General features: G+C 46.8%; 1 protein-coding gene across 1 annotated transcript in view; it reads right to left on the reverse strand.

Moving 5' to 3' along the window:
• SLC2A9 (solute carrier family 2 member 9) overlaps positions 1-26,547 on the reverse strand; it is a 198,903-nt gene that overhangs the window by 62,831 nt on the left and 109,525 nt on the right. Inside the window, 3 exon segments of the mRNA XM_078002570.1 lie at positions 9,757-9,867; positions 18,026-18,137; positions 18,139-18,206. Of these exon segments, the coding sequence (XP_077858696.1) occupies positions 9,757-9,867; positions 18,026-18,137; positions 18,139-18,206 (291 nt within the window).

Genomic DNA, 26,547 nt, shown 5'->3' on the forward strand with positions numbered 1-26,547 from the left:
GCTCTGTGGGTGGGGGCTCTGCGTCCCTCAGGACGTCCTGTCTGACTGCTTCCTGCAGGGATCCCAACCAAAGGCAAGCTGCCTCTTTAGTCAGTTGGTGTGATTTCCTCAATAGGCTTTACTTGAGTCCTACACCATTGAGCAAACCATTAATGGTATTGAATGCATGACAACTACCACAGCCATGTCTTTAAACATGACACACGACACACACACACACACACACTCTCTCTCTCTCCCTCCCTCCCACCCCCCACCCCGCACTTTCTCTCTTTCAAATTTACATTTTAAAGCAACTCTATGAGGTTTCCCCTGATAACTCAGCCAAAGCCGTGGAGACAACTGAGACTCTTTCAGAGAGAAATGCAAATGCTGGGGCAAGATGTGGCCCAGATGAGGGCCACCCCCCAGGCATCCCTAATAGCTGTTTCCTATTCATGACGCTGGGATGGAGGAGCTCCTGAGGAACCCTTGACACACCAGCAATTGGTGACTCTCTACTCAGAAGTTGGATTATTGTCTAAGTTTTAGCTACAAAAGGATGGGAGAAAGGAGCAGAGAATGGTGTGGTTAGCACTGACGCAGCTCCCTCAGCAGAGAAAAGAAGGCCAAGATATATTACACGAAAAGAAATTTCACATTCCAGTATTACTTTTAGCTGCTAGTAATCCTGTTTTAAACAAGCAAAGGCTAATCTTTACTTTCACACATTTTCTCTCTGAAAAGAAGCCAAGACCTTGGAAAGCCGTGGTTATTGCAAGCTAGTGAAATTTTCAAATTTATGTTCAGAGGACAGAGTTCCAGAAATAATTTTCTGCTTGGGACAGGCTCTCTCTAAATGAAACACAGAATATAATTCAATGAAACAAACTTTTTGGAGAATTTCTGCTTAAAAGATGAATATGCATAAAAGATATCTGTATCTCTGTCTGGGCCAAAGGTGTGAGAAATGAGAGTTGCATTTTAAATAATTATCATTCCAGGGTGGCCCATGATCTCTAAGTATAACAAATTAAAGTATCTTGAGATGTTTCAACCAAAGTGCAAAACAGACTTGGGTTGGGGCCAAGTGGGATGGAAGGAAAGGCCGGCAGCAGAGAGGCTTTCTGCGTTCTGCAGTCCTGTGGACGTCTCTTCCTCTCGGGTCACTTTACAACCTTGGCTTGAGGCCGTAGCTTCTGCGGTTTCTAAGTGAAGCACTCCCCCTCATCCTCTTACCCTCCTCAAAAAAGGTAAAATGTAGTTCTAAACAGGTTTGTGAGGATACGTTCAAATTGTTCTTGGAAATTTGGGCAAGTGGAAAAAAATTAGTTCTTCAAGGAGCAGAGAAAGAGACACTGGATGTCCAGATGACTTAGGAATCAGGGCTTCCACGCCAGGAGCATAGTCAGCAGAGGGCAGTGGGCAGTGGGAACAGCCACCACTTAGCACTGACACAAGGGGATGGTGAGTGCTGTCTCCACCCCATACCCCGTGAGCCATATCCTCACTTTCCTTTGGTGAGTGAAGCTGGTGGGGCCAGTCCAGATACAGGGGAGCCAAAGGATGTTATCAGAGGGATGGGGAAGAAATCAGGAAAATTTTGGTGGGAAGTAAAGACTCAGGAATATATCCCAAGAGTCAGAGGGTGAGCTGCAGGAACGGACTCGTATGTATGTCCTTGGCCAAACTCAAAAATAGAGCTACTTACTTAAAAGGTATTATTCAGAGCTTGGGGTGGGTGGGAGTGGGGACTGCAGGGGAATGGGCTTCCAGGGCAAAACCCCACCTTTTCTGCTTGGAGATGATGAGCCACTGACTCTGTTTCTTCCCTTCCTCATCCCCACCCAGTCCGCACCCCACGAGGATGACCTGTCATAACCAGAAGTGTATTCGTTCATTCTCATGCTGCTATAAAGAACTGCCAAAGACTGGGTAGTTTACAGAGGAAAGAGGTTTAATTAACAACGTTCCACAGGGCTGGGGAGGCCTCAGGAAACTTACAATCATGGTGGAAGGGAAGCAAACTCCTCCTTCTTCACATGGTGGCAGGAAGGAGAAGAACGAGTGCCCAGTGAAGGGGGAAGTCCCTTATAAAACCATCAGATCTTGTGAGAACTCACTCACTATCATGAGAACAGCATGAGGGTCACTGCTCCCATGATTCAATTACCTCCCACTGGGTCCCTCCCATGACACATGGGGATTGTGGGAACTAAAATTAAAGGTGAGATTTGGGTGGGGACACAGAGCCAGACCATATCAAGGAGAGTCCACACTCCTCTGCCTGCTTCCTGCTCAGGCAATGGTAACACTAAGGCTTTTGATCTAAGCTCTGAACATGAAAAGTCATTTAGCCTGAGTTTTTACTTCTCAGATCCGGCGGTGCCACCCAGCCCAGACTGAGCTCAGGTCCCCAGGGGGTTTGGGTTGGGAGCCAAGAGGAAAATCTAGCTCTGCTTCCGCTTGCCACAGCCCTCATTTCTCCTAAGGTCCTGGAACATTTGTTAAATAAACTAGGGACTTGATCTCATATTTTAGTGGATGAAGGGTGTAGCTTCTTCTAGTCTGTGACCTATAGAAATGCCATAGAATCATTATTTATCAATGAAAAAGGAATGACTGTCAAGGGAAATTAACTAAACTCAGTCCTTTCGAGGCTAGTTCGAGAGCACATGTCAGTCTGATGATTCACAGGGAAAATCAGCCTCTCTCCAAGCCTCGTGACAACGCTCCCTGTTTCTACCCTCATCACCCTCTGCCATTATCTATTTTGTCTACAGCTGCCGGGGGGATTTAAAGCATGACCTGCCACTCTCCTTTTAACACCCCTGTCCACTAAAAGCCTTATAGACAGCAAAGAAAACAATGAACAGTGTGAAGAGAAAACCTACAGAATGGGAGAAAAGATTTGCAAACCATATTTGAATCCCCTCAAGCCCCATGCCCCCCCACCAGCCCCTTGGTCCCTCAAGCGGCAGACACATCCTTGCCCCTGCCTTGGGCTGCTGCAGACATCCCTGTCACCTCTCAGATTCTTGCTCTCCGTCCTAGAGGGAGACCCATGAGTTCAAATCAACAAGCTCCCTGCCCTCTGACCTCTGGGTGGCTTCAGCCGAAATCAGAAAGCAGCGGTCAGAAATCGGAAGGCAGAAGAAAGAGAATGAGGCCAGGGGTTGGTTGCCTGGTTCACTTTCTACAGGGACATTTTGCCTGGCTCTGTCCCTCTATCAAAGGTTGCAGCTCCTGATAGGTGGGGTACCCACCCTACATGCCCTCCACTGCCCTGAATTAATCTGCCCTCCAGCTGCTCAGGTTCACTGCGTCCCTCTTTCCCAAAGGTTTTTCTTTCAGCCACTTCTTTTGCTTGACATGCTCTTCCCAGACAACTGGGCTCACCTGGAGCCTGACCACAGTATTTAAGATGGCAAGTGTCCCCGCCTCTCCATTCCCCTTTCTCTGCTCTACTGTTTTCTCATAACACCCTTCACCTTTTAAAACACTGTGTGGGGTACTCCCTTGTTACACTGTCTGTGCCCCCATGAGGAGCTCTCTTTCTCCACAGCAGGGACCTTTGTCTGTTTTGTCCACTGGCACAGAGCAGGGGCCCGAGGGAGCACTTGCTGAGTGCTGGAGGAAGAAGCGCCTGGCCTTGGGCTCGTCTTCTAGTCTTTGAGAGGCAGCAGGGCAGCTTCGGCATTTTCCATGTCTGCTTCTCTTCAGGGATATTAACAACAAGAGTAACTGTGTGTTTCCCAGGGCTGCCGTGATAAGGTCCCACAGACAGAGTGGCTTCGGCAATAGAAATGTGTTGTCTCACAGTTCTGGATGCTGGAAGTCCGAGTCAAGGTGTCTGCAGGGCCCTGCCTCTGGAGGCGCCAGGGAAGGGTCTGTTGCAGGAATTCTCCTGGCTTCTAGTGTGCTTTGGCTTTGGGCAGCACAATTCTAATTTTTAGAGGGTGTTCTGCCTGTGTGTATGCCTGCATCTAAATTTCCCCTTTTCTTAGGGACAGTCGTATTGGATTAGGGGCCCACCCTATTCCAATATAACCTTATCTTAGCTTAACTAACTACAACTGCAATGATCCTATTTCAAATTCAAGTCACATTCTAAGGTACTAGGGACTTCAACATATGCATTTTGAGGAGGCGCAATTCAACCTATAACAATAGTTAAGTTTATTGAGTATCTTCTCTATGCCAAGCACTGTGAATTACAGTACGATTCTCATGACAATACCTGTTGAGGTTTAGGTCTGTTATTATTGCCACTTTCACTAAGAGAAAAATGCGTATCAGAGAGGTTAAGTGACCAGCTCAAGGTCACCCAGCTAGCAGGTGCGGGACCAGTATGACACACAGCCCAGAGGCTCTAACACCCTGCTTTCTCTCTTTCACCACGTTCACCTCTCACACGTGCTGGATCCAGTGTCATGAGTTCCAGCAGTAAACTCTGAGGCCTTTGATTCTGAAATTGTGGAATTTATTGGGAAGCTACGGGGAATACAGGCAACAGAAACCATAAGGATTTTTATTTTATTTTATTTTTTTACTACTACTCAAGAGCATATTCCATTCTTGCCAATTATGAAAACTTACTGCACTGAATCAGAATGACTTCCTGTGAATTCTGACCCCCTGATTTGTAAAAGCACAGAGTCTGTGCTTCTCAAGAGTGAGCCCTCCCCCCACAAAGCCCCTGCCCCACGCGGCCTGAATGATGCTCACTGGAAGTTCACTCTTCAGAGAGTTAACACTGTGCCAGGCAAATCAATTTGGAAAACCAGCTGTTTCTGAAAGATGGCAATTATTTCCACTTGCCCAAGCTGATGACTGAGGCCCTGAGCCAAAATTAATTGCAGATGAAATGAGCAAAGATGTCTTTCCCTTCTCAACTTTATTAGCCTCCTGAGCCATTTTAATAGACTGTCAGAATCTTATAAGAGGAATGAAAAGAACTGGAAAGCCTTTTTGGCCAGGCAATCACTTCAGAGGGCTGGATGAAATATGTGTGTGTATATGTGTGTGTTTATTACATATGTAACCGTATATATACATATATATTTATTGCCTTGTTTTCAAATATATTTCAAGTATGTGTATTTGAAAAGAAGGTAATATATTTAATATATACAATTATATATGTAATAAACAAATTTATGTATATTTGAAAACAAAGTAATAAATACATATATACAATTATATATGTAATAAACACGTATTTATGTATCATATATGTATGTTATTTATATATGCTGTTTATATAGTATATATATTTTTATTCTATTATATTGTATTATATACTAAAAATATATATGTTGTATATAAATATATATTTACATATTTTATATGTATATATGTAAGTATATAATATATAAATATATTTACATATATTTACATGTATATATGTGAATATATACATAGAGCTATATACATATTTTATATATGATACATATTTATATATCATTTATATTTCATATATAATGTATACACATATACTTTTATATATCATATATTTATTTCATTGTTCTCAAATATATAATATATAAACATTATATTATGTATATTATACGATATAATATACAACCTATATAAATATGACATTTTGATATATATAAAAACTTTGGAAAGGGCATGGAATTTACCTTATATTGACTCTCTGTGAGGAACAGGGGAGTGGCTTTCACACTCCTTGGATTTTGTTTCCATAATTCTGCTGGATGCTGTATTAGTTTCCCATTGCTGCTGTAGTGAGTTACCACAGACTCAGTGGCTGAAAACAAGCCAGGTGGATTATCTTATAGTTTTGGAAGTCAGAAGTCTAGAATAGATTTTGCAGTGCAAACACGATGGTGTCTGCAGGGCTGGTTCCTTCTGGAGGCTCCAGGGCAGAATCTGGCCTGCTGCCGCTTCTAGAGAACATCTGCATTCCTGGGATTGTGACTTCTTCCTCACCTTCAAAGCTGGCAATGGTGTCACTCCTGCCTCTGCTTCCACCATCACATCTCCTTTTCTGACTCTGACCCTCCTGCCTCCCCCTTTCACTTACAAGGACCCTGTGATAATATTGGGCTCACCTGGGTAATCCAGGGTTCACTCTCTGTCTCAAGATTGTCCCACCTGCAACATTCCTTTGTGCCATGTAAGGTAATATATTCCCAGCTTCTGGGAATCATGGTGTGGACATCTTGGGGAGCCATCATTTTGCCCACCACAGGTGGGAATGGTTATGTCCATTTTACAGATGAGCAAATAAATTCAGAGGTGTTGGGCAATGTTCCCAAGACCACTCAGCTGGTAAGTGGATGATCAGGATCTGAATTCAGAGTAGCCTCATCCTAAAGCCAAAGCTCTTTCTCCCCAGAACGTTTTTCTATTCCACATTCTCAGCCTCATGCTGAATTTAGTCTCATGCCTTTCCAGGAATTGGGGTCAATGCTACCATTTTAAGGACTGTTTCCAATGGACTATTCTGCATCTGTCCTTGCATCTCCAGCTCTTTGAGAAGATGAAAGAGGGACAGACTATCCAACGCACTTCACTTCACCTAACTTCTGCTGGCCCTTCAGCTCTCAGGTTCCTGGTCCCTGTCTCCAGGAATCCCTCCCAGAACACCTTATTTCAGAGGGAAGCTTGTCTACGTGTTGCATGTAGTAATTGTTTCCAGGTTTGCTTTTCTCTCTAGATCATGGCAACTTCACCTGTGACAGCTGGAACAGTATGAGTGCACCTTAGGTGTCCGTGGAACGGATGAATGCATGCCTGCATGAAAGAATCCACCAAGCATCACTTCCTGCTCAGAGGAACCTCCCACACAGAGGTTCCTGCACCTCTACAACAGCAAAACATCATTTATCCTTGGGTCATAGTCAACCTCCTCCATTGGATGTGAGCTCCTACAGGCAGGCACCATGGCAAAGGCCCTCTGTAAGCCCAGCACAGGGTCAACAGTCTGACCATGGGAGGAGCTGGCAAGAGCTTGCTAAATGGCAGGGTACCAACTGGCCATGGTCCAGATGACTGAGATCCACCAGGTCCACACTTAAAGGCAGCGGCAGGAGCACTCTCCAGAGGCTGCGGCTCTGAGTCCTGATTTTAGAAAGGACTCCTCCTTCCCTTTCAGGACTGTGAAGTCATTTACTCTCCTTTCTGGGGTTCGTCTTTCCAAGGAATACTTTGCCCAGTATTGTCAGCTTTTAAGGAAGATGATCTGCCTGCCAGAGCATGGGGACAAGAAGGAGTGGCTTCTGGAGTCTGGAATGAAGAAGAATGGCTTCCTGTGAAGTCTTCTTGGACCAAGGGAAGAAGCGTAGCCACTTCCTCGTGTGCTCCTCTTTCAAACAAGGGCAATCACTGGACTTTCAGGCATGACGTGAGCACTCATGAGGTCCCGTGTAGAACACTTTGGGGTCTCACTGGGGGGCAGCAGGAGCCCCATGATGATCTCTTTTCCCACTCCCTCGGGTTCTGAGCCAGCTGACTGTGTGACCCACAGTAAGTCACTCCTTTGGGTCTTGGTTTCCTCAACTGTCAAAAGATAGCAAGAGTCCCTGTAAAATCCTGCTGTCTACAAGGATGTCCATCGTAGCCTTATTCAAAATCACAAATTATGGAAATCTACCTAAATAGGACAAGAATAGTTACCACTTACTGAATGCATACCATTTGCCAGCCACTGCTGGAATCACTTAATGTACATTCATTGGTACAATCCTCAGCCCATCCCTATGAGGCAGGGATGATGGCCTTTAGAAGTGGGGAAACTGAGTCACAGAGCTGCTGAATAACTTACATGGGGGTCATGCAGCTAATAAAAAGACACAGAGTCGGGACTGGAACCCAGAAAGCATGGCACTGCCATCAGGTTCTGAGCAGAGACATTCAACAACCCCACCCTCAGACAATGGTTAAGGAATGATCATATAGAAAATTACTGGAGAAGGATAAATCTTTCAACACTAGTGTTAATTCAGGGAAGGTGATGATCTGCATAATTTTCTGCATCTATGATACACTTCAACAAAAAATACTTAATAAATAAGAAAATAGAGAATCATTCTGACATAAGATTACGTGAACAAAAGCAGATTAGAGCACAGGATTGCTGTGCTACTATGTAAGAAATATACATCTATGCACAGAAAGACAAGGGAAGAATTTGCCAAACTTCCTTGGGCAGTATGATTGTAGGTAATTTCTTCTTTGTTCCTCTCTATTTTTCTGAATTTTACAAGTTTGCCCTAATGAACTGGTATTGATTTCTTTACAATACCAATAAAATACTTTACAAAAAACAAAATGAAAAATTTCCTGTACTTTCCCCATAATTTTCATCTCAGACTGACTGTGTTTTTTCCACAGCTCAAAGTAAAAATTAATAAAGAAAACTAGATGCAGTCTATAACTTAAGAATAATGAGAATGAATCTTGTGAAACTTCCAGAACGTGAAACGTTGAAATGTTTTCCTCCAACAAAGAGGCTGTGAAGTGGAAAAAGAGACAAAACATCATTCCTCTACATTTTTTATGATATCTATTTTTAAAAAGCATCTCGTTAGAAGGACCCATTAAACGCGAGGTGCAGAATGAAGTGTCCTGTCATCAAGAAGTCAGAAAGACAATTGCAAGCCTCTGCCTGTTTGCATGGGCATCAATCTTGTCAGTGTAAATCAGTGAGCAAGAGTGAAAATAAACAAACTACTCCATCAAGGTCAGAGAACACAACTCTCTAATTTTAGCCCTCTCTTTCCATTTGGAAGGGAGCCTAACTGTGTCCTGTGTGCCTAAAATGTGAGGCACAGACATACCTACAAGAAAGAAGAGACACAAACATCTCATAAAGAGGGCAACTGAAGCTCAGAGATGTTGAGTGCACTGCTCAATGCTACACAGCCAAGAAGTGCCAGAGCCAGGATTCAACTCCAGTTTGATCTGATTCTAAGATGTGGAAATTTATTCTAGGTTCTGAAGCCACCCAACTTTCCCCTCCACCAAATGTTTCTTTTGCATATCGGAGAAACAGTGACGAGCTCTATGCCTTCTTTTGAACATATTGGCTTATTATTAAGGTCTTCCTCTCTATTACACTGGTCCACTGGAATGTACTTTCTCCTTTGCCTTGCAAACTCCCACATGTCTGGGGTAATGAGATGACTGCTAATGGTTTTGAAATATTTTAAATGTCATGGCAAGAGATTGAAGACTCACATCAATTCTCTGATCTGAACTCCTGGGGACAATATGGCCCTCTTTCACATATTTTATTCATTCATATTTCATCATTTGTGACTAGGTGAGAACTCAAAAGATGGAGTTATTTATTAAAAGGAAGATGACAGGGAAGCAAAATATAGAAAGGAAATATCCTCTAGATGGGTAAAATGTCAGTGAAGAACTGCATGATGAACTCCTAAAATCCAGCCCCCTTGGGCATGACAAAGGACGTGCTCCTTTAAAGGGATGCCTGTTTGTTGCCTGGGGTTCCCACAGTGCAGTGTTGCCTGTCCCATGAGGTGTCAGGGACTGGGTGAGAATTGTCACTCTTCAATATTCACTTTGAGGTTTCGGATCAATAGCCTGGACACAAATGATGTCTGGATTCTCCCCATCCCAGCTATTTCTTTAAAACCAAGAGTTTGCTGAGTGATAGAAAACCACATTGTCCTAATTGATGAATTCTGATGGGGAAATCCCCTGCCTTAAAGGACCTTACGAACATTCCTACTGTGCTGTGTAACCCTCTGTGGCATTCTCAGGAGTAACATTCAGTTGACTTACAGAGAAGACGGCAGCCAAAGTCTCGATGCCCCCTGTACTCAAGGTGACATACGGGATCTTTGCTGGAGGGATCCCAGCTTTTCCAAAGACGCTGTTGGTATAGAACCAAATCTGTAATGCAGGAAAGAATGAGAAGAGAGAATGGTCAGTGGAAGGACTTAATCTATTTTCTAAATCAAATTTGGGTATAAGGTGGTCTCTGGATTAAACTCAAGAGTCCCAAGGTGGAGTGGCGTGGATGCTCATTTTTCGCCTTCATCCCACCTTTTCCCTTTCTTCATTACTAAAAGAACTCCTGGATACTGGGAGTTCCCAGCTAAAAGACTACACCTCCCAGTTTTCTTGCAGCCAAGTGTGGCGGTGAGATAGACACAGTAATGGTGGTGGAGCTTCCAGGAAGTTTCCCTTTTTTTAAAAGGAACTTTTCATCCAGGAGGTGTGCTTCCATTTTTGTTTTTTATTTTTGTTTGCCCTTCCTTCTTTCTGTGTCAGGATGGTGGAGGTGATAGCTGGAGCCTCAGCAGCCTTTTTTGGATTACTAGGTGACTTCAGAACAGCACGGCCATTAACCTCCATAGTAACTTTATGAGAACCAGAAAAGGCCTCCACTACACAAAATGGTTTACTGTCATCCACTGAAAAATTGCCATAGTAAATCCACAATGCGTACAAGGTGAAAGATGTTCCCCAGAGTTGGGTAATGCACAACCTGTTTAACTATACCTAGAGCCCCTGCCTTGGGATGAAAGCTGCTTATTCGGATGCTGGACCAGGAAGTTAGAGTTAGCCTGTGCCCTCACTGACTACAGTGGTTCTGTAATTTGTTATCCAAACATGAACACTTTTGAGAGTGCTGATAATTATGCTGGGACAACACACATATATTGAGTGCATCCTGGGAAAACCAGTATGTGTGGTCTTAGAGTTGCTATACCAGCCCTGGCAACTTACTTCATGTGAGACAGAAAACCTTCCATCTTGTTGAGGTCTCTTTTGGGGTTTCTGCCACATGAGGTTAGGCCTAAATCCTCATTGACTCTCATGGCATCAGACAAGCACTGATTAGGAGTTTGGAGACCTGACTCCATCTTGAACTAGCTGCATGACCTCAGGCAACTCGCTCTGCCCTGCAGAGATTCCTGCTCCTCCCCAGTCAAACGAACATGACCATGCTTATCTTGCCTGTCCCATGAGGTGTCAGGAACTGGGTGAGAATTGTCACTCTTCAGTATTCACTTTGAGGTTTTTAACCTGGACGCAAATGATGTCTGGGTTCTCCCCATCCCAGCCATTTCTTTAAAATTGAGTTTGCTGAACCATAGAAAACCCATTGTCCTAACTGACGAATTCCGATGGGGAAACCCCCTGCCTTAAAGGACCGTATGAACATTTAAGAATAGTTTGATCCCTATTCAGCAGAAATGTTAGAGCACATTGTTCATATCCTGTCAGGTCCAACATTAGCTGGCCACACTCTTGCGTTTTGCTCTTTGTTTCTGGATGCTCTTGTTTCTATAGATCTGTCTTATTACCAGATGTTTTTAGCAAAAATTATTCATGCATTGGGGGGAAGATTTAGGACCTACTTATATCTACAGATGGTTAAATTTTGTGAAGAAAGTAAACCTCCATAAAGTTATGGGCAAACCGAGAGATGCCAGTGAAAACTACGACACCCATTTCTTCAAGCTTGCAGGCAGGCATACATCTATTGGCAAAAACAGGTTTTAATATTCGTGTAAACAAGAACCTTCCTGTTCTGCACCTGTCTCTCATTCGAGTGAGCGTTAGACTCCAGAAAGCACAGGTGAAACCCATACTCTTCGTCAGTATCACCTTGTTCTAGGCAAAAGTAAATGGGGTGCTTAAAGCCTGAACCTTTGCTGTCACATCCATGGTGTACAGAGGTAGCGTCTAATAAATCCACCAATTCCTACAGTTCTCAGAGCTATAACAGAAGCTAACATTATCCTGAAAACCCTGTGTCCATTGAATATGTTTATACAATCGACTCCCCTTTAGGGGGTAACTGTGATCCCCAGTGCACCTTCAGGGTTGGATTCCAGAAGTGTAAGAGCCTTTCTCAGTCATCAGCCAAATTCACTGATTTTCAATGGCCAGCGTTCTCTAGGGGCCCTCTTAATGCCTTCAGGCTGCCACGCTGTCACCCATGTGAAGGTGTCTGACGTTTGTGTTATTCATAGCCGTGATTCTGATCCCCGTGGCCCGACCAGCTCACGTTCCTGAGGTTCCCAGCCCTAGATCCCACTTCATGTGAGTCCTCTTATGTTGCGGCCAGCACCTCCTTCTGGCTCCTCTCACCCCCTGGTTTCAGTTCTCCCCATAGAGACACTGCTATAGATGTCCCTTTGCAGGTTAGTGGAGAGAGTCATTCGCATAAAATTCTGAGTTCAGTAAGGGACAGTTATAAAAACAGCAATAAAAGCCATATTTATTTTTACAACCGTTCATGCATCAAAAGGCAGAAATCAGCCCACAAATCCTCTCCCCAAGCCCAGGGGGCTGCAGGGGTCCTGCCGGGCTGGCCTTGTCCCCCCCAGGGCAGGCCTGAACGTCACACACACTACCAGTCTTATTCTGTTTGTGCCACGAAGCCACTGCCCGCCCCTTGCATCAGCTGATAGAGTGGGAATGTGACTGCCTCCAGCTTTACCTCTGCTCACACTGACGCTTATTTGATTGGACAGTTTGAGGTCGCTGTAAAATAAGAAAACACCCAAGAAACTTAAGAGTGCATCCTGCCCCGGAGCCCCCTTTGTATCCAGAAGAATACAAAGTAAGGACTCAAATTTTAAGAGTGGCCAGAAAATGCTTGCTTTTAAAAGCTTTTCAAAGAGTGTTGGATCACCCAGTCTTGCTTCTCATCTTACAGATAAAAGTCTAACCTCACACTGACCCAGCCCTTAGCCCAGTGATACCACCTTTCTGGCCTGCTCTCCTTTGAACTCTGACATGAGTGATTGAGGCTCAGAGGGGTGAAGTGTCTCACCCAGGGCTACACAGCTAGGAAGTCAGAGGATGTGTGCTGCAACCATCGCCTCCCTGGCGGTCTCAGGCTGGGGCTCCTTCAACAACATAATAGCTAAGATTACGGAGCGCCACCTATGCGGCTGACCCCACGCTGAACCGATTTATTTATTTATTTGTTTGTTTGTTTGTTTGTTTGAGATGGAGTTTCGCTGTTGTTGCCCAGGCTGGAATGCAATGGCGCGATCTCGGCTCACCGTAACCTCCGCCTCCTGGGTTCAAGCAATTCTCCTGCCTCAGCCTCCCGAGTATCTGGGATTACAGGCATGCGCCACCACGCCCAACTAATTTTCTATTTTTAGTAGAGATGGGGTTTCTCCATGTTGGTCAGGCTGGTCTCGAACTCCTGACCTCAGGTGATCTGCCTGCCCCAGCCTCCCAAAGTGCTGGGATTACAGGTGTGAGCCACCACGCCCAGCCACTGAACTTTAAATGCATCCTTTCATCTATCTTCACCACCACTTTACAGCTGGGGAAACTGAGGCACGGGGCAATCATGACAACTTGTCCAAGGTCCCATACTTCAACAGTTCAGTGTTTCAAGTTGCATGCAGGCAGATGACTCCAAGCCTGGCCCTCTTGAGCACAGTTTAGGGTGGCCACATGGAGGGTCTCTTCTCAGCCTTCTCCCTATCCATCAGGACACAGCCAATTGCTGCAGTGAGATGGTCTCCGCTATTATGATTACAGAACGTTTTAGATTCTTCCAATTTGATCTAGGAAGTGATTTCAGGAGAATCTTTTCAAAACAAAAGTTATTAATAACTGCTTCTGAAATTGTAATTTGAGATTTTGTACAAAACCTGATTTAGGCTCCAGAACTCCTAATGATGGTTCAACAAATCAGATGGACCTTCATGCGGTTCCAGGCCAAAAGAGGGGGAAAGTACCACAGTTTTCTATAAACACATCTAAGGTTTCATGTCTCCTTCCCCTCGTCCCTCCCAGTGACCTCCCTTCCCTCCCTTCTACTCAACTGTTTAGAGAAAGGGTAAGAAATCTGGGACTCTCTTAGGCACTAAGGTGACAGCAGACAACACAGGTCCTCATCTGCCCTAGAAGACCTCTTAGTCTGGCAAGGAAGGGAGGAGTACACAACAGTTTCCCAAGTAAGTGGTTAGAGGAACACACCAGGAACCCTGTAATGCGTGGGCATCCCACCAAGTGCAAAATCCCAGGCAGCCGTCCACCGCCGGTGAGCACCCAGAACCAATGTCACCAGGCCCATATGGGTTCATTCACGGCTGGCACTCTGATCCTCTTTGCTCTTATTTTACATCGATTTCTAACACACTTGGGTGTCTTGTTTCCCAACCAAGACTGCATATCAGGAAGCAGCAGACTTTGAAACTGCACGACATTGAGAAAGGAGAAAACAATGCTAGAAACAGTCGTGCTGATGACAGCAAGGTTGGGAGGAGATTCATGCACGCTGAGCAGTTGCCACCTGTGAGATATTTCACATAATTCCACAGATTCCTCATATCAGTTGTGCAAACTGAGTATTATCATCCCCATTTTTCATGATGGGAGACTGAGGCCCAGGGAAGTGACTATGATTGGCTTCTGTGTTTAAGAAAGAAGGAACCCCAAGGAAGGAAGGGTCATCCCAAGTAGATAAGAGAACCACGCCATGACCCTGGGCATTCTGGAAGATTCAGGAAGGTTCAAGAAAATGAAGGCTTCCCCACACTGGGCTTGACAATTGATATTGATCCAATTTTTAGCCCAGAACTCCCTATCTCCTGCCCTCGCCTCCTTTTCTCCCCTAGACACTCAGGTGCCCACCACGTGGCATGGGTTGCTCTGGTGCTGGAGACACAGGGTTGATAAGATGCAGCCTCCATCTTCAGGGATGGAGACCCACTAATAGCTCTCTCCAGGTGAAGGGAGCACAGTGGAGGGGTAGGAGCTGCTGTGGCCACCCCAGCAATGGGGAAGGGGGTGGGCCTAAAGCCAGGAGCCTCCTTCACACTGGCAACAGACTGACACTCACACTGAAGCCTGGTTTTCATGCTGAGGACAAACTGCTCGAAAGGAAGGCAGCTGCCTAAAATAAGTCACTTTAAGTGACAGGTCTAATTTTAAAGAAGGGAATTTGAAAGCTTATTGTGTGAGGCAGGGGGAAAAAACAACAATCCAACACCAAAAAGGAATTTAGAAATAAATAAATAAATGTTGTTTATTCCAACTTTTGAATAATTTCTTTTTTCCTTTTTTTTTTTTTTTTTTTTTTTTGTGATAGAGTCTTGCTTTGTTGCCCAGGATGGGGTGTAGTGGTGTGATCTTGGCTCACTGCAGCCTCTGCCTCCCAGGTTCTAGTGATTCTCCTGCCTCAGCCTCCAGAGTAGCTGGGTCTACAGGTGCCTGCCACCATGCTTGGCTAATTTTTGTATTTAGTAGGTTTCACCATATTGACCAGGGTGGTCTCGAACTCCTGACCTCAAGTGATCCGCCTGCCTCAGCCTCCCAAAGTGCTGGGATTACAGGCGTGAGCCACTGCACCCGGTCAACTTTTGAGTGACTTCCAAAGTACGTGAAAACCATTCATCGGTTCCTTAGCATAAATACACTGAGCATCTGTGATGTTGGCTTGATACAGAGGTTCTCAGCCGGGGGCAATCTGCTCCCACTGCGATGTCTGGCAGTGTCCGGAGCCATTTTTGGTTGTCACAGCTGGTGGGGCAGACGGTGCTACTGGTACCTAATGGGAAGAGACCAGCGAGGCTGCCGAATAGCCTAGGCACACAGCATAGCCCCCCTGACAATGAATTTTCCAGCTCAAAATGTACATAGTTATGAGGCTGAGAAATGCAAGTTTGGTACAAAGTGCCTGGGTGGGCTGTACCGGGAGTGCACCCAGCACCAGCAGGTGTGACTTTGTCTGTGCAGGCACCACCCCTGGGACCTTGGGCAAGGCCTGACCCTCTGTGAGCCACAAGTTCTTCGTCTAGAAAATGGGGGCGATACCACCTACCCTGTGGGACTGTTTGGGGCTGGAATAAGATGACAAACACAGAGATGCCTGGCAGTATTTATGGATGTCTCAAGTGACAGGTCATGTCCCCCAAATAATGTCTGGGAAAGTGAAGAAGACAAAACAAGTCTTCCAAGGCAGCTAAAATTTTGGATCCATGTTAGATCTCTTGGACCCGTGAATCTGGATGACAAGGCAGCAGGTGCAGGGGAGAGCTGGACCACAGTACAGCGGTGATGCTGGCATTTGCCACAAAAGACCAGGGTTCTCTCTGTATGTAACACGGAAGAAGACTTGTCCCTGTGGCTGCCTAGGGATGGCCTGGGGACACAGCCTGAGTGACATGCATGGGGGTGCTCCGAGGGGGACCTTGGGGCCAGATAGCTGGGGCTCAAGTCCTTTTTCTACTATTCCTTGCTGTTTGACCTTAGAAAAGTGTCTCAATGTCTCTGTGCCTAACAGTGGGGCCTAACTCAAAGGGCGGCCATGGGGACAGCTCCTGGCCCACGCTGAGTGCTACATGTATGTGCACTTGATTACGCTTGCAACCCAGTGGGTGGAGGCCAAGCGAAGGGGAGCAGCTGGCCTGGGTTTCTCACTGCAGGTTTGTGTCCCACTGAGATGGGGAGCCAGGCCTCTGACTCTTGGTCCAGAGCTCTGCTCTGGGTCAGGTAAAGCACGTTCAGCTGCAAGTATCATTGCCAACTTAAACATTGAAGATCTTCAACACGGGAGGGCAGGACGCTCTGAGGCTGGGGCCTGGCTTTGGGAGTAGCTGAGATTTTTTTTTCATCACGTGCTTAGGCAGCACGCCTTGCAGGTACACCACAGCGGAATTTATGAAGTTATACGGCGGATGCAAATAGGAAAATGATGTCCCTGTGGAGAAGTGAATTCTGTTTAGAACTGTCATGGTTCTCAATGTAAATGCCTCATTCACTACGGGTTCCATATTCAGTCTTCAAGACTTCAGGCGTTAGCTTTAAGAAATGATTCATTTCCCCTCTCTACTCTCCGAGAACAAGGAGCGCCTCCTGGAGACTGTCTGGCACAACCTCGGTCTCGTCAACAGGAAGAGACAGCAGGACTCTCCCAGGATCACTCGGTTAATGTAGGTAGAGCCACTGACCCAGGCACCCGCTCAGTCTGCTGACTTTAACCAGACCAAGGAGAAAGGTAAAAGCAAAAAGCAAGGTGATCTCATTTCATCCTAGTGTTTCCGAAAATAGAACCAACAGTTGTGGAAAGGAGGTGGAACACTGTGGTTGCAGCTTTCTATGCTGCTGTTTTTTCTTCTCTGGACAGGAATGACTCCCCTTCACTTCATCTTCCCTAGACACCCCCAAACGCCCTCCCTGCCCACCTTTGGGGGTGCTGGGCTCATGCTTATTTAGTATAAATGCAAGCTGTCTTACTTGGGGCTCTTCAGAAGGGTGCTGGCGGCTGCCTCTTCTCCCTCCCTCTGGGCTCAGCCAGTCTCCTCTCAAGTGACATGAGTGACCTCAGAGGCAGTTTGGATGCTTTATGCAAGAATCTCCTCTACGCTCCCCCGCCAAGTGGTCGGCCAGCCTGTCTGCACACCTCCATAGATGGGGAGCTCACCACCCCTAGAGGCAACCCACTCCATTTGTCCGAAGCAACAATAACAATAAAGATCCAGACTCTGCCTCCCTAAGTCTCCAACCAGGAATTCCACCTTCGAGTGCCCTCAAGGCAGAGGAGACTGCTGCGAACATCCAAGCGTCTGGGGAACCTCATGGAGAGACCTCCTCAGACTTCCCGGCCCATGGCAGCTCAAGCCCCAGAGCATTTCTTACTTAAAGCCTTGAGGTTTTTTTCAAGCCAAAGTTGTGAGTTGAAGACAACCCAGCCAAGAGTACTTTTATTAAAATCATCTCAGTGTCTCTCACTTCCGACTTCCTAATATCCGTTTTTTAAAGAACTATGACTTTTAGACATGTCTAGGGATAATTAGTGCTAGCATTTATTATGGGATATCGCTGTGGCCAGCGGCTGACCTGAACACTTTGCATGGATTGTGTCTTTCCATATTATGCGATCCCATTTTACAGATGAGGAAACTGAGGAGGATCAGTCAAATTACATGGTTGCCTAACAGCATAGAGTTTGTGGTGATGACAGAGCTGAGACTTGAACCTGGGCATCCAGGGCCCAAGCCCTGAACCTCCCCGCCCTCTGATCCCTCCAGTCATGCGAGGATGCCCACCGGGCCCCAGGACTCACCGTGTTGAGGCCACAGAGCTGGTAGCAGGCCATGGTGACAATCACGGTGACCACCTGCCAGTGGATGTAGCCAGCTCTCAGCAGCTCCAGCACAGACACCAGACAGATGTTCGCGGCTCTCAGCCAGGACCTCCTCTACTTCTCGGGAAACATCTGCCTTACCCAAAAACGTCTGGAAGCTGCAAACAGAGGCACACGTGGACTTTCAGCAGGGATTAGAGTGTCCATCGTCTCTAATGCTGGGCCCTACAGGGACGGGTCCCACCACCCAGCCACATACCTTAGCTGGGGGTGGAACTTGGCAAGGGCCTTTGAAACTATGGAGTCCAAAGCCCGTGTTTAAAAATGGGAAAACAGAGGTGCAGCGAGATGCCATGATTTGCCCAACCACCCAGCTGGCTGGGAGAAAAGCTGAGAACGGGGGTGTCTTGACTGTCTCCAACGCAAGGTAGAGCACACCCAGAGTTCAAATCCATCTATAGCATTGGGCAGCTGTGCCCCTGTTCATCTTTTGTTATCATTCCTGCCTCCAATGGCTGTTGTAATAATTGCATGATATCATATACATTCAACCATGGCTTGGAGCTTCCCTCACTGAAGCTCGTTTGCTGAATATTCACTAAGCGCCTCCTGTTTCCCTGGCTCATGCGTTCACCCTCATCACAGGTGTCCTGAGAGCGGTAGGATGTCACTTGGCCAGGATGCCCTGCAGTCCACACTATTGTGGAAAGAAGGATTGAGCTTAATGACTGCAAGGCCCTTTCCATGAGACCCTCTGAAATACAAGAAAACTTGAGTGGAAATAGTCCCAAAGAGTGAATCTTCCCAAGACTCAAACCCACCCTCGTGATTTATGCCTTTTCCATGTTGAACACTGCAAACTTCTAGCCTCAGAGAATCTGTCTTTTTTTTTTTTTTAAATGAAGACCTTAATTGTTCAAACCTCTATGAATGTATGCTTGAAGGCGGGCTGACTGATTAGACCCCTGAACGCACAATAATCAGATCATGGGGCGCTTTCGGACACAGATGCCTATACTCAGTGCTCTGATCTTTCTTCCTCCTGCAGGGAAAGGTGGCTATTGTGATGGCTCCTGAGGACAGTCCATTCCAGACACAGCAGGCAGCATCCCTAAAACAGGCTCTGCCCCTCAGGGTATGTGAAAATGCTCTTCTTAAGCAAATGCCATTAAACTTGCTCCAGATTCTCCAAGAAGCAAGTACCCTTCCAAAGGCTTTGGAGTGTTATTTCCAGCAGAGTACTAAAAACTGCTTCAGAATGTCTTTTTTCATGAACTATAAATTAATGCTTTCCCCAGCATTTATTAAGGGTAAATGAGAAAAGCAGCTGAATGAGCAACATTTCTGTTTCATGCACTAAGTATAATATTTCTACTATTTCCTCAAAGTTCAAAATGCAACATCCATGTGATAAAATAACTCTAGACTTTTGGGGTAGAAAACCATTTCTTTCCTTCATGACCTGCATATTTTCTATTATAAAATAAGGATAACTTCATAACCTATGTTTTTTTTCTCTTTTCACCATGGCTGCCAGGAAGCTCTCAGACAAATTCAGTGTTTAGCCCTTAACAGAATTTCCTGAACCAAAAAAAATCTCTCTTCTTTCTCTTAAAATTTCCTATCTTCCAGCTCCATCCAAGTCCCTGCAAAGGACATGATGTCATTCCTTTTTATGGATTCATAGTATTCCATGGTGTGTATGTACCACATTTTCTTTATCCAGTCTATCATTGATGGGTATTTGGGTTGATTCCATGTCTTTGCTACTGTGAACAGTGTTCAGCAAACTAATGCATGAACACGTGTTCTCACTTATAAGTGGCAGCTGATCAATGAGATCACCTGGTCACAGAGAGGGGAACAACACACACCGGAGCCTGTTGGGGGGCTGAGTAGGGGGAGGGAGAGCATTAGAAAAAATAGGCGATGGGTTGATGGGTGCAGCAAACCACGACAGCACACGTTTACTTATGTAAAAAACCTGCCCATCCTGCACGTGTATCCTGGAACTTAAAAATTAAAATTAAAAAAAATTCTGATCTTGTCTTAAAGCTTCAATTCAACCCTCCTATTGTATATATGTTCATAAAGTGGGTGACACTGTTTCAGAGTGACCCCCAGCCTATGAAGGAGCAAGGAGGCTGTCCAAGGGCCCAGCCATTTCTGCCCAGTGGGGGACCTCCTGCAATGCACAAGTTTCTCCAGAGCTCTCCCTTGGTCTTGCTGAGACTTTGCCAGGGGCACTGTGGCCTGATAGCTCCTCCTGCCCAATTCTTCTCCCATCCTTGTCACTTCCCAGGTGTTACTGTCCATTGAAACTTTGGCACTCCTAACTTGTTCTCAGACCTGCTTCCGGGAGAACCCAAACCTGCACCAAGGACTTACCTGCCGGGGCCTCCCACACCCTTCAGCCCCTGCCTCTTGAGTGCCCTGCAGGACCCTGGCCCAAGCGGGCCAGACTTCTATTTCCCTAACTGCCAAGTAAGCCCGCCCCCCACCCCTCCATGACTCTCTCACTATTTTCAATCACTCCTAACAACGGCCTGTCGGGATTTGGGCTTGGGGTCCTCACTATTCCACATGTACCCTTTCTGGCTGAGGGCTCACAGATATTCTTTTGAAAATAGCAAACACAGAAGACTGAGCTGGAGTCCTGAGGGGGCACCAAGGAGGGGGCGTTTCAGGCTGCCAGAGAAGGCAGGGGCACTCCGGGCAGGAAGCAGAAGGATGGAAAGTCGTCTCCTATTCCTGACACTAGGGTAAAGCAAGATACATTCTGTAAGGTACATGGGTGTGCTTTGGTCAAGGAATAGGCCGAGGTAAACATCCGGGCCAGAATGACTGAGTGAGTTTAGGTGCGCAGGTGCATACTCCACTTGTTATATAACCTGTTTCTGTAAGTTCATACTTGGTTTGGAGCCACTGTCATTTGGGAAGGTATAACTGCCCTGCTGACACTGTACAGGGCTCTTGGGCATGGCTCCACATGACTCTTGTGCAGCTGCTGGTGCCCAGAGAAAGAGCGAGATAACCAGAGCCGTCCATCTTGCAGATGGACAGAGGGGAGCCAGGGCAGGGTTCAGCACAGCACGGCATGGCACAGTTCGCGCTCGTGCCCAGAGAGAGAAAGAGTTAAGCTGCTGACCCTGAAGGCGAGAGAGAGCTGGCTGTGCAGCTGAGGTGGGAGTGGCCGGCTCGAGCAGCCGAGACAGAATGGACAGTGTCTGAGAGCTGCTGATGAGAGAGCTGCTGAGTCAAACCATATTCACCTGCTTACAGCCCCCCAGGTGTTTTTTCAGCTACCTGTCCATCCACCCAACCTCCTCGGGCCTCAGCTGGGGCGGAAACCTGACACATTCATCTGCACCTCTGGCTCTTTCCTCAATCTGGAATGTTCTTTTGACCTTTCTGCACCTGGCTACTCGCTTCGTTCTTTGAACCTTATCTCAGACACCTCCAGGAAGCCTTCTCTGATGCTTTCCTGGCTGGATGACAAGGGAGGAGCAAGCCAAAGAGGGCCTTGAGTGTTTGCACGGGGATGAAGTTCCTGCCTACAGGTCACAAGGGATGGCAAGACCAATAGTTCTGAGCGCCCCAAAGGTGCCAGGCATGGGCCTTGGGAGCTGGGCATATGGTGATTTAAAAAAAAACCAACCCAGATTGTCCCATCCTCTGGTCCAGCCTCATTATCTTATGACCAACAAGGAACAAAGAGAGAACCTGGTGCTTTAATTTGCGACACGTGTTCCTTGTGTCCCTGTAGCAGGTGCTGCATGCCACCTAAGTCTCTCCTGCACATGGACAGCTTCCTATGCCTGGCACCTGTGCCTCTCTGTCTGCGGCTTTCCCTGGGCACAGGTGTGTGCTCAGCCCTCAGCAGTTAACACCCCCAGGAGCAGGCCTCACTTAATGACAAAGCTGATGTTAACAGAGGTATACCTAGCTTCCTCGCAGACACCTGAGTGAGTTCTACGCTGTGCCCCAGAGGTGACTGGGGGGGTGGGGTCCCAGTTGCCCACAGCTGACACCTGCTCATTGATGAACCTCAATGCCTCCTCCGCTTCCCTGTCCCACTTCCCACCTGGGGAAGTGATGCTTCCTCAATTGCACCCTCCGCTTCCCTGTCCCACTTCCCACTTGGGGAAGTGATGCTTCCTCAATTGCACCCTCCACTTCCCTGTCTCATTTCCCAGCTGGGCAAGTGGTGCTTCCTCGAGTCACCTCTCAAATAAACTTCCCATCCTCAAAACCTTGACTCAGGCTTTGGGGGCACCTGACAACAATCACAAAGTCACCTAAACTAGATGCCTGTGGTCACATAACCCAGACACTGCCTTCCGTGTCTGATTTGTCTGATCTAGTGACTAAGCCCCTTCAGCGTCTAGAGTCCATGTGCTCCTCTCTGCCTGAGCCCAGGCCTGCCTTACTTTAGGTCTCAGGCTCTCCCTGCTGGGCTCATTATCCCCAGGCTAATCCCCAGGAGGACGACTGGGCCGCTCTTCTGCACACAAACCTGTGCTGTCTTGCCCCGGCCAGCAGGATCCAGTCCAAATTCTCATCTTCCATGCAGAGCCTCCTCCCACAGTCCCTGTGGCATCTGGAGGCTCCCCCCATCTCTCTTGGCTGCTGCCCTGGAAAAGGCACTCGTCCTCCATCCCACATACCCCCACGGCCTGGCCTCTGGGCCCTGCTCGTGCTGTTCCTTGTGCCCAGAACACCCTGCCACTTTGTTGCCTGCCTAGGACATCCTTTTCCGAGGATCCCCTCAGCAGTCACATCTTCTGGAGACCTTCCCTGTCCCCATGATGGCTAATCACTGTCACCCTCTCATCTGGGTCGCCCTTGCACCTGTGTCTGTCTCTCTTGGGCACTTTCACTGTTGTGTGGAGTGTTCTGTCTGCACACCTGCTGTGCCCACCCCTGGGAGCGCCCCCTGAACAAGGGCCATTTAAGGGATGCTGTGGTACCATGGAAAGGGGTGGGCCTTGGAGTCGGAGCAACCTGGGCTTCACACCCAGCCCTGTCTCTGCTAGGAGACCCTGGACCAGTCACCTATTCTCTCTGCCCCATGCTTGTTCTTCCACAAAACAGAAATCAAAAACACCTACCTATGAGGTTGTTTTGGGGAATAAAATCAATATGTATTAAGTGTTGGCACGTAATTGGTGTTCACTAAACAATTATTATTATTTTTATTTTCTCTCTGTGGAGTCTGACATAGAATGTACATCCAACCCATGTGTTTTGAATGAAATAGTAAAAATCAAGACTCAGGTGACAGGGAAGGAGAAGCAGCATGTTATAAACACGGAAGCGGGGGCAGGCTGAGCAAACAGGAACAGAGGAAAATTAGGCTAGATGTCAACCAAATTGAATCAGCAGGGGGCCAGTATCTGTTCCGCGTTCTCCCTACTCTTCCGGGCATGGTGTGGTTTTCCAATGGCAGGTTCCCCGTGGTCCTCAGACACCTTCAGAGCACAGCAGAGTGACAGACACTGATGCATGTGGGGGTGGCCCACACACGACTGCAAGGAGATGAGACTGAGCCTGCCAGCCTCCCTCAGGGTCCTCAGAGAGCCACGCTGTTAGCACAGGTGTCATCCTGGCCTGGAGACCCCTCCAGGTGTCTGTACACCTGCTGAGCCCGCCCTGGGAGTGCCTCCTGAGCAAGAGCCACTTAAGGGACATTGTGGTACGGTGGGAGAGGGCAGGCCTTGGAGCTGGAGAAACCTAGGCTTCACATTGTCTCAGGGCCAATGGGTGCTCACCAATGCAAACACACATTGTCTCGAGGCCAATGCATGCTCACCAATGCAAACACACATTGTCTCGGGCCAATGGGTGCTCACCAATGCAAACACACATTGTCTCAGGGCCAATGGGTGCTCACTAATGCAAACACACATTGTCTCGGGGCCAATGGGTGCTCACTAATGCAAACACACATTGTCTCGGGGCCAATGGGTGCTCACCAATGCAAACAAATCCTGGCTGCATCATTTTCCATCTAGTATGATACCAGGTGAATTACTTAATGTTTCCATGCCTCAGTTTCCCTGTCTGTAAAATAAACATAATAGCATTGGTGTTGTAACCAGTGTTCAATGTTGGCACACATGAAGTCCTCAGAACAGTACCTGGCTTTTGATGAGCAAGGAGCATTATGAATATATATGCTATCACTATCTCCCTCTCCCTTTCACCTTTAGCCTGGCAGTGGGTACAAGATGCTATAATCTTCTGTTGTGGGTTGAATTGTGTCTTCATAAACATATGCTGAAGTCCTAACCCCTGGTACCTGTGAATGTGAACTTACTTGGAAATAAGACCTTTGCCAATATAATTAAGATGTAAGTTAAGAGGAAGTCATACTGTAGTAGGATGGACTCTGGATCCAATATGACTTTTGTCCTTACAAGAGGAGGAGACACAGATAGATACACACAGGGAAGGCAAGCTTGTGATCACAGAGGAGAGGTTGGAGTGATGCAGCTGCAAGCCAGGGAGCACCAAGGACTGCTGGTCACCATCGGAAGCCAGAGCATGGCCCTGCTGGCACCTGGACCTTGGACTTCTGGCCTCCAGAACTGTGAGGGAATCCATTTCTGTTGCTGTTGTTCTTGTTTTGTTTGTTTGTTTTTGTTTTTTGTTGTTGTTGTTGTTGAGACAGAGCTCCGCTCTTGTTGTCCAGACTGCAGTGCAATGATGCAATCTCAGCTCACTGCAACCTCTGCCTCCCAGATTCAAGTGATTCTTCTGCCTCAACCTCCCAAGTAGCTGAGATTACAGGCATCTGCCACCATGCCTGGCTAATTTTTTGTATTTAGTAAAGATGGGGTTTCACCATGTTGGTCAGACTGGTCTCGAACTCCTGACCTCAGGTGATCCACCCGACGTGGCCTCCCAAAGTGCTAGGATTACAAGGCATGAGCCACCACGCCCGGCCCCATTTCTGTTGTTCTAAGCCACCAACGCATGGCACTTTGTTAGGGCAGCAGTCACACTTTATCGCCTCCTGCTAGAGCAAAGTGCAGAACAACCTGGAGGCCTCTTCCCTCTTGTGATCAGGGGCCTGGGATTAGAAAGGCAAAGGGACTTCACGTGACGCACAGGGCAATAGCCTCGTATAAGTTGCATGCCCAGAGTGGCACTGAGCTTGTTCTCTCTTACACAGTGCAGGCCTCATGCTTCTAAAAATAGGAGATTTCATCAAAGCATTTATTTTTCCAACTACTAATGGATTTTAAGAGGAGGAAGTCATTGAGTTTTTAACTTAGGTTCAGTGTCTTTTTATTACCCACAGCAGTCAGATCCAAAGTAGGGTATGTACGAAGGGGTGTAGCAGGAGATATTGGAGTTCCTATTTACAGTTTTATAACATTTTGTTATGGACTGAACCTGGAGCCTTCACATGGCCTGTGTGAGTGGGGAGCAGAGCTCCACTGTGTGCAGAAGCTGACAGGGTGCAGAAGCCTTTAATCTGTCTTTGGATATATTGCTGTTTACTTGTGCAGTTTACCAGTTAGCAGATTTGGGAATGGTAGTATATGGTTTTAATTGAATTAACCCCAATGAATGTACAGCTGGCTTGTAAAGAATCCCCCAAAGCTGAGCATAGTAGTACATGCCTGTAGTTCCAGCTAATCTTTTTGGGAGGCTGAGGTAGGAGGATCTCTTGAGCCCAGGAGTTCGAGGCCAGCCTCAGCAACATAGCGAGACCTCATCTCAAGGAAAAAAACAAATCCCCCAAAGAAACCACAAATTAAAGGTAAACCTAACAACGCTCACACACAGACAGACAGGACAATCAATAGTGGAACCCGCCATCTCAACTCCAGGTGCAAGGCTACAGCTAGCCTCAGTGACCACTGACAGTACACTGCTTCACAGAGATGTTAAAATTCAACATGGAGTCAATCTGTTGCTTCAGGATACAGATGACATTTTAACAGGAGTGAGAAAGTAGCAACCTTTTATAAGAAACTGTTCCATAAAAAGAGATGTGTCTGTCACGTGCTTTGGTAGACAAAGTTATGTACACAGGCTACCAATAAAAACTCTTGTATCTCAGCTGGGAGCGCTGACTTTCGCCTGTAATCCCAGCACTTTTGGAGGCCGAGGCAGGCAGATCACCTGAAGTCAGGAGTTCGAGACCAGCCTGGCCAATATGGTGAAACCCCATCTCTACTAAAAATACAAAAAATTAGCTGGGCGTGGTGGCAGGTGCCTGTAATCCCAGCTACTCGGGAGGCTGAGGCAGGAGAATCGCTTGAACCCGGGAGGTGGAGGTTGCAGTGAGCCGAAATTGTATCACTGTACTCTAGCCTGGGTGACAGAGAAAGACTCCGTCTCAAAAACAAACAAACAAACAAACAAAAAAGTCTCGGATCTGCACATTCAAAAAAAAAAATTTGCAGGCAGTTAAAAAAAAAATTTTCTGTTTAAAAATATTCCAAAACAAAAGTTTCAGTAGGTTTTGTTAAATGATTATTGTTAAA

The sequence above is a fragment of the Macaca mulatta genome, chromosome 5 (assembly GCF_049350105.2).
Source record: "Macaca mulatta isolate MMU2019108-1 chromosome 5, T2T-MMU8v2.0, whole genome shotgun sequence".
NCBI classification, from domain to species: Eukaryota; Metazoa; Chordata; class Mammalia; order Primates; family Cercopithecidae; genus Macaca; species Macaca mulatta.